This window comes from Macrobrachium nipponense, chromosome 42 (assembly GCF_015104395.2).
Source record: "Macrobrachium nipponense isolate FS-2020 chromosome 42, ASM1510439v2, whole genome shotgun sequence".
Classification (NCBI taxonomy): domain Eukaryota; kingdom Metazoa; phylum Arthropoda; class Malacostraca; order Decapoda; family Palaemonidae; genus Macrobrachium; species Macrobrachium nipponense.
In genome coordinates this window covers 6,148,412-6,156,996 of record NC_061103.1, presented here as the reverse complement: position 1 = coordinate 6,156,996, position 8,585 = coordinate 6,148,412, and the positions used below count along the sequence as shown (strand labels likewise).

At 37.6% G+C, this 8,585-nt stretch overlaps 2 protein-coding genes across 5 annotated transcripts in view; both read left to right on the top strand.

The window, feature by feature from the left end:
- Nucleotides 1-8,585, top strand: part of LOC135212964 (uncharacterized) — an 81,006-nt gene that overhangs the window by 72,196 nt on the left and 225 nt on the right. For 2 of the 4 annotated variants that reach the window (XM_064246722.1, XM_064246720.1), the window contains exon 2: nucleotides 7,520-8,585. This exon is cut by the window's right edge and continues 225 nt beyond it. In XM_064246722.1, coding sequence (XP_064102792.1) covers nucleotides 7,580-8,536 — 957 coding nt within the window. In that variant the 5' untranslated portion in view covers nucleotides 7,520-7,579 and the 3' untranslated portion in view covers nucleotides 8,537-8,585. Of the gene's footprint in view, nucleotides 1-2,809; nucleotides 3,063-7,519 lie in introns of those variants that run through there. The other 2 variants (XM_064246719.1, XM_064246721.1) reach the window with 2 other exon arrangements.
- Nucleotides 138-1,130, top strand: LOC135213247 (uncharacterized). The gene has a single exon (XM_064247225.1). The coding sequence runs from the start codon at nucleotides 138-140 to the stop codon at nucleotides 1,128-1,130; it is 993 nt and encodes a 330-aa protein (XP_064103295.1).

Sequence of the window (8,585 nt, the reverse complement as noted above, 5' to 3'; positions counted from 1 at the left end):
GGGTGTCTATTCTACAGGGCCTAAGCAATCCAGCAGTATCTTGTCCCTAATGACAGTTCAACTTTCTCTCCTGCAGGAGCAGTGAAAGCGAAAGGATCATATCTTTCACCTGAGGGCGCCTGAATCCTTTTTTCTTGATGGAGTCAATAGACTACGAAGCTTATGAAGATGACTACTTCGCCAACTGCACTTCGGCTGACCAGAACTGCACCACAGACTTATCAGAGCCACTGGGAACCAACTCCTTAATAATTAAAATTGTTGTCAAGAGCCTTTTGGTGGTACTAGCACTAATTGGCAGCATCTGTACCATCAGCCTTCTGGCAAACACGACCACAAAGTACGTCCTCAGCAGGTACGTCGTAACCCGTACTCTCGCAGCCCTACTGTCGTTGCTGACGCTGTCTTTCGACCTGGTGACCGACTACAACGGATCGTGGATCTTTGGCTACGTCTTGTGCCTGGGTAAAAACGGTCTATCGACTATAGCATTCCCCGTGTATTCTGGCATGCAAGTCGGTATGTGCATCAACACCTACCTCGAAGAATCCAAGTCAACGCCCAATTCAAAGCTGAGGTCGACAGCTTTCAAGATCACCAGCTTCATTTCATGGTCCTTCGCCCTGGCTATCGGTTTCTTCATCTTCAAGAGTTCAGAAGTTCTAGGGATGCAGCCCTCTTTGGCCTGTGTTTTCGGCGTTGGTCAATACTTCTTTATTCTACATGACATCTTGACAATGATCATGCCAATTATAGTCAGCTGGGTCTTGCTGGGACTAGCTGTGTGCCACAAGAGAACGCAGCCAGCCGCAATTAGCCTAGAAGAGCCAGCTAGCGTCTCCTCGATTCTGCAAAAGCGCTCCAAACAGCTGTCCTTTGCCATAACAACATCCTTCACTATTTTCAGCTTGGTTATTGCTGTGCCTATCCTTATGTTAAACTTTGGTGTGGAGGAGCACATTTACGATTACGTAATTAAACTGTTTTCCATAATACATTATCTGGTCCCTGTGCATTTCATCATTGATTTGGCCCTGTATCCAATCTTCTTGCGAGATGCTTACAAGCATCTGAAGAAGGTGGGACTGTCAGTGGATGATCCCCTTGTGGTACCTCTCAGGGATGTATGAAAAAGCTGCCAAAATCTCCATTTGGTGTTGAATATCATTGTTGACTTTATAAAATCCTCTATTTTTCTACATTTAAACTCTACAGACTAAATTCAGTTTTCAATAATATTCACCCAAACGGATATTTTGTGTTCTGCAGATTATACTCCACAGAAGAAGCGGTCTCTTTCCTGCCTGAATTTATTTTTATTATCTCAAGAGATAAATCTTCCTCATGATTTTGACATAGCATGTCAAGAATTTCTTTTTTTCTTTAGTAAAGGAAATAGAATTCGCGATGATACTTCTTTTCCTACATATTTTGAAATAAGATATAGATAAAATATATTGCATATATTTGTGATCAAAGCACAGCTATCGAAAAATATAAAGGAGTGGCAGTTGCAATATGCACCATTTCTTTCCTTCTTTTTTTTACCTCCATTGTTATTACTAAAAAATAAGTACACAATTATTTCTTACTTACTTCTTCTCCCTTTTTATGTAATGACATTCTGTCCTTTGAAAACGTAATTATAAAGTCGATAAGGTAGTCTTGTATCTATACCACATATTATATGGTTGTTTATTTTGAATGATAATAAAAATGATACTCGAAATAATATGCTATTATTATCTAAAATGAAGGATGAGGTATTTGTTATCTAACTATCTATTTATCTATACATACTTACATATATATACATACTTACACACACACACACACACACACACACACACACACACACACACATATATATATATATATTATATATATATATATATATATATATATATATATATATATATATATATATATAAATATATATATATATGTGTGTGTGTGTGTGTGTGTGTGTGTGTATTTATATGTACATATGTTATATATATATATATATATATATATATATAAATTCATACCTATTTCTTTTTAAACCTTTGTATATAGATATATATATATATATATATATATATATATATATATATATATATATATATATATACATATATATATATATATATATATATATATATATATATATATATATATATATATATATATGATTTGAATTTTTATCACATCACCATGATTTTATAAGCACAAACATTAAGCTACAATTTTCGTTTATTATCTAATTTCCTCTACCTCTGAAATCATGCCGATGGAGAATTATGACTTATAAGTGGTTTGCCATCTCTCGGGCTCGAACCACAGAGCAGGAAAATCAAACACGTTCAGTGACGCCATAGTCCCGACCTACTAACAAGATAACTCTTGGGGAAGAGAGAGAGAGAGAGCGAGAGAGAAAGAGAGAGAGGGAGAGAGAGAGACGTTTCGATCCGCCTCATGTTTACATTATGAAGCGAATGCTCAATGCGGCAATGAAGTCAGTTGTTTACAAGTAACGAAAAATGGTCATTTAACACTTATGTCGAATTAAACAAGAACAAAAGAATGAAAGTTAGAAGAAGCTAAAAAAAAAAATTATTGTTATCGGCGTTATGTTTATATATCGCTTTCTTAAATAGATAAACGGATAAATAGAAAAATAAATAAATAAAGGGCCTGTAACGACGATTATGCCCCCTGTAACTTAATAGCTTACGATGCCCAACAACCAATCGTTAGTGTAAACATGACGTCACTCATCCGGACCACTGTAAGCAACGCCTGTTCCTCCGATGCCATCTGCAGTCAAGTGGTGTTCCAGTGTGCTTGGTGTTGGGAGAGCCTCTCGCGTTCACTCTCAAGCATTGAAAATTCTCTCTGCCTTCGTGTTCTGAGAACTTGGTGAAAGAAACTATAGGGTTCCTGGAGAGATGAATTAGATTCTTCGTGTTGAAGGAAAAGTTAGTTTAATGCGCGAAAAGGTATACCCAAACCGAACACGTTCAACTGTGCCACATACATAGGGGAGACGGGAACAGAACGCGCTCAATTTCACGCACGTCGTGAGTGACCCAATTTCGTTTGATCCCTGGCAGCCAGTCACTGTTATAAATCGCACTTCATACATGAGTGCAGTTGTCTTGTGTTTGTGTGAAGTTTTTATTGAATTGTTTCAGACAAATCTTCTTAAAGCATAGTGAAAGATACAGATTAGCAGTTGTCACTAGTAAACCTATCCTATTATCTAAGTTGGGTCAGACCATGGCAACGTGCCAAATTTTATCTAGATCGTTCAAGCAGGTTTGGATTTCTATAGCGCACAAACATTCAAGCATTTGCTTTTATATATATATATATATACATGTGTGTGTGTGTGTGTATGTGTGTGTACATATATAACTCCAATTTCGGGAGCAACAGCTCTAAGAACAATCCAAGGCGGGTCAAGGAAAAGAACTATCCAAATGCATTTTATTAAAATATATGCCGACGTTTCACTAATCCACATAGTTGCATTTTCTAGGCGGCAAACAAGGGAACATGGCAATCAATAAACTAATAAAATCCGAATTACATATTATAATTAAATTAAAACATTCAGAATATAATTGCTAAAACATTTACTTAACGAACAGGTAAGGTAGTTAGAAACAAACTACTGCACTCGTGTATAGAGTTACGAGAGAGAGAGAGAAAGAGAGATAGAGAGAAAAAAAAACAATATCAAACATAGAGACAGAGAAAAGCAGCTCAACATCAGGCAATAAACAATTGTATGGATTCCGGTATTGTTAAATCGTTTTCTTTTTATACCTGTCCTATTATCGAAAAATCTTTATTGTCTATAAAAGTTTTACATATTTTTTTACAGTTTCTAATATTGGATTGTTCAGGCTAGACAATCTGCTCCCAGTTCTGAAGCTGACCCTCTGTGAGAATCAATGCACACTCGCTTCACCCTCTTCGTACATCCGGCATAGATTCCCTGACAACATCTGGGGCACTTGTACTTGAATGTAAACAAAGGACTGAGCTTGTCTTTGAACTTTTGGAGAGAGCCAACTGTCCGGGAATCCTTCGGAATGAGTTTCAGGTTGAGGGCTGGTTATTCATTTTGGATGATGGTTAGAAATTTCTTCCTGAAAGTGTCATCTTGTATGTAGGGGAACGCTGCGTACAAATTCATTTTAGGGACAGTATAATATAGAGGAGGTGGCGTCATCTTCTTACTCAACATACTATTTAACTGTCTGAAGAATAGTTTTGATGGAAAACAGTTGTTCGTGAAATAGTTTGAAAGAGTTATTATTTCTTCATGAAAAATCAGCCAATTAGATGTCAGAGTAAAAGCCCTGTGGAGGTGGGTAAAAACAGCGTTTAATTTAAAATTGAAATAACACGAGCTATATAAATTCATACCTAACCCCGTAAACGTACCTTTACGATATATACCAGTGTGGAATCCTACCGAGTTCTTGGAAACAAGAACGTCCAAAATTGGGAGTTTACTGTTAGATTCTTTTTCTAGCGTAAATGTTATGTTAGGGTGCTGGGTATTGACGAAGTTCAAGAAAGAATCTGCATTAAAATATTGTTTAAATAGAACAAACGTGTCATCAACATAACGTTTATAAAACAACGGGAGGAAGGATAAGGGGCAGGTGTCCATTATGTGCTCTTCCAGAGAGTTCATAAAAATGTTGGCGAACGTAGGTCCCAAAGGACTTCCCATGGCCATTCCCTCCACCTGTTTGTACGGAACTCCATTGAAAATGAAGGCTGTGTCCAGCACTGCCAGCTCTAAAAACTGTTTAAAAAGATTCTTGCTGAAATTATGAAATAAAGCATCGTCATCAGGAAAAAGCTTATTTAAAATAATCTGAATGGTTTCCCCCACAGGGACGTCGGTGAACACGGATTCAAAGTTCAAGCTAACCATGAATAAGTCTGAGTCCTGTTTGATAATTTCATCCTTGAAGTCGGCAGAACACGTTAAGGTGTTAGGGCCCTTAGTTAATGGTTCCAGAATAGGGACTAGGAATTTAGCAAGATTATAATTGGCTGTGTTAATAGAGGAAAGAATAGGACGCATTGGGACTTCGGTTTTGTGAACCTTGGGCAATCCATACATAATACCGTATGAAGAACCTGTAACAAACAAACTTTGGTACATACGTTCGTCTATAATACCATTTTGTTTCAATGCTCTGAGGAATCGGTTGATTTTATCCTCAGATTTAGTGATATTATACAAATCAGGGGAGATGAGGTTTTCAAATTTTGATGTATCATCAAGGATATTTTCCATTTTATTTATGTATTCGTGTTTATTGAGAATAACCCTACCCCTACCTTGACTATTATGATGTCTTTATCGTTGGCTAAGTTCTTAAGGGTAAGGTAATCCTCTCTCCCGAAGAATGGGGTCCATCGTGTTTGTAAGTTGTTGAAGGTGCTGTGGGCTAAGGCTGAAATCTGTGATCTTGGGCTATCTATATTAGTGCTAAAAGGAAGGTCAATAATCCTGTGAAACAGTGATTCTATAGGGAGAAAAATTGTTGGTAATTCGGTTTAAAATTCGGGAGACATTAGTCCAGTCCCAAAGAGAGAAGAAATTCCTCCCTCTTCGACAATACTCTATTTGACAGGTTGAAGGCAGAATTTATGTTTTTATTGAAAACCGGAATAGTAACACCTAACCTCTGTAACTTCTTATCATGTCTAATAATAATACACCGAAGGAAGGTATTAATGGTCTTGTTAAAAAGTCAAGTGAAAATAACACAATCTAAAAAAGTGAGTGATTCGAACGTTTTCGTTTTATGTTCATAGACCGTGTCAGTCTCTTTAAATCATTGGATTTTGAACTTATCTCAATTTCTAACAATTTCTTGGTTGCTTCGGTATATAATTCCGAGTGATACAGAGAAGTCTTATATGGCTTAAACTTAACAAACCTTGGTACTATGTTATTCAGTTGGCAGTACTATAGAAAATCTAAATCTAATTTGACTTTTTCCCGTTTCTTGGTAAATTTTTCCAATAAACGGCACTTAGAGATGCTCCATATCTGGTCCGAATCAACTCGTGAAAATAGTTCAGTCCACCAGCACGAAGTTTGAGTAGGAAGAGTAAGGCGAAGAAAATTCTAAACAATGAAATGGCGCCACCTGAACGGTCTGTAGAGACTCCCCATGTTAACTCCAATTTCCGGAGCAACAGTCGAAGAACAACCCAAGGCTGGTCAGGGAAAGAAAGGCACTATCCATATGCATTTTATTAAAATATATGCCGACGTTTCACAACTCCATATAGTTGCATTTTCTAGGCTGCAAAAAAAAGCGAACATGGCAATCAATACACTAATAAAATCCGAATTACATATTATAATTAAATTAAAACATTCAGAATATAATTGCTAAAACATTTACTTAAAGAACAAGTAAGTGGCTGGTGAAAACCTACCCAGAAGGAAGTTAAAAACAAACTACTGCACTCGTGTAGAGTTACAACGAGAGAGAGAGAGAGAGAGAGAGAGAGAGAGAGAGAGAGAGAAGAGAGACAATAACAAACATACAGACAGAGAAAAGCAGCTCGACAAGACCATCAGGTAATAAACAATTGTAAAACTTTTATAGACAATACAGATTTTTCGATAGTAGGACGGGTACAGAAAGAAAAAGACATAACAATACTGGAATCCATTATTATCAAATTGACCGTACCACCGTTAAACTCCCAAACGTCATCCACACATTTGTTTAGTGCCTGATGGTCTTGTTGAACTGCTTTTCTCTGTCTCTATGTTTGTTATTTTTTTTTTTCTCTATCTCTCTTTCTCTCTCTCTCTCTCGTTGTAACTCCACACGAGTGCAGTAGTTTGTTTTTAACTACCATTACTTGTTCTTCTTTAAGCAAATGTTTTAGGCAATTATATGTCTGAATGTTTTAATTTTAATTTAATTAGTAATGTAATTCGGATTTTATTAGTGCATGATTGCCATGTTCGCTTCTTTGCAGCCCTAGAAAATGCAAACTATGGAGTTGTGAAACGTCGGTATATATTTTAATAAAATGCATATGGATTGTGCCTTTCCATGACCCATCTTGGATTATATATGTGTATATATATGCATATATATACATATATATATATATATTATATATATATATATATATATATATATATATATATGTGTGTGTGTGTGTGTGTGTATGTGTGTGTGTGTTTGTGGGTGTGAGTGTGTGTGTGAGAGAGAGAGAGAGAGAGTATATGTGTGCGTGTGTGTGTGTGAATCCTCCCTATCCAACATGTTTTTAGTTTGTTCATGGAACAAGAAAGATCCTATGATGATGCTCATATATGTTCTTTTTTGTTCTTTTAGCAAATTCCCTTAATCCTTTGGTCACATACTTAAAGAATTAACATGATTACATCTAACAGTATGTTTATTCTACAGGGCCTAAGTAATCTACCAGTGTCTTGTCTCTAATGAAAGTTCAACTTTCTCTCCTGCAGGAGCAGAGAAAGCGAAAGGATCATATCTTTCACCTGAGGGCGCCAGGATCCTTTTTCCTGATGGAGTCAACAGACTACGAAGCTTATGAAGACTACTACTTTACCAACTGCACTTCGGATGACCAGAATTGCACCGCAGACTTATCAGAGCCCCTGGGAACCAAATCAATAAGTAAAATTCTGTTCAGGAGCCTTTTGGAGTTACTAGCCCTAATTGGCAGCATCTACGCCATACGCCTTCTGGCAAACATGACCACAAAGTACATCCTCAGCAGGTACGTCGTAACCCGTGCTCTTGCAAGCATACTGATGTTGCTTATGCAGCCTTTCGACCTGGTGACCGACTTCAACGGATCGTGGATCTTTGGCCATGTTTTGTGCAAGGGTAGAAACTTTCTAGAGGTTCTATCAGGTTACGTGGTTTGTGGCATGCAAGTCGGCATGTGTATCAACACCTACATCGAAGAATCCAAGTCAACGCCCAACTCAAAGCTGAGGTCCACCGCTTTCAAAATCACCAGCATAGTTTCGTGGTTCTTCAGCCTGTCTATCGGTATCTTCATTTACAAAAGGTCAAAAGTTGTAAGGATACAGGAATCTGCTTTCTGTATTGTCTCAATCAAAGTTCTTAAAAATTTCTCTGTTCTGGCCATCATCATGGGATCAATCGTGCCAATTACATTCAGCTGGGTCTTGCTGCGACTAGCTGTGAGCCACAAGAAAACGCAGCCAGCTATGATTAGCCTAGAAGAGCCAGCTAGCGTCTCCTGGATTCTGCAAAAGCGCTCCAAACAGCTGTCCTTTGCCATAACAACATCCTTCACTATTTTCAGCGTGGTGTCTGATGTGATGTTCCTTATGATTATCTTTGATGTGGAGGGGTCCACTTTGTCTAACATGTTTTCCATATCAGACTATTTGTTCCCTATCAGTGTCATCGTTGATTTGGCCCTGTATACACTCTTCATGCGAGATGCTTACAAGCATCTGAAGAATGGTGGAACTGTCAGTGGATGATCCCCTTGTGGTACCTCTCACGCCTGTGGAATGAAAAGCTGCCAAAATC

Excerpts from the sequence above, each read along its gene's own strand:
- LOC135213247 (XM_064247225.1), top strand. The coding sequence starts at position 138 with ATGGAGTCAATAGACTACGAAGCTTATGAAGATGACTACTTCGCCAAC.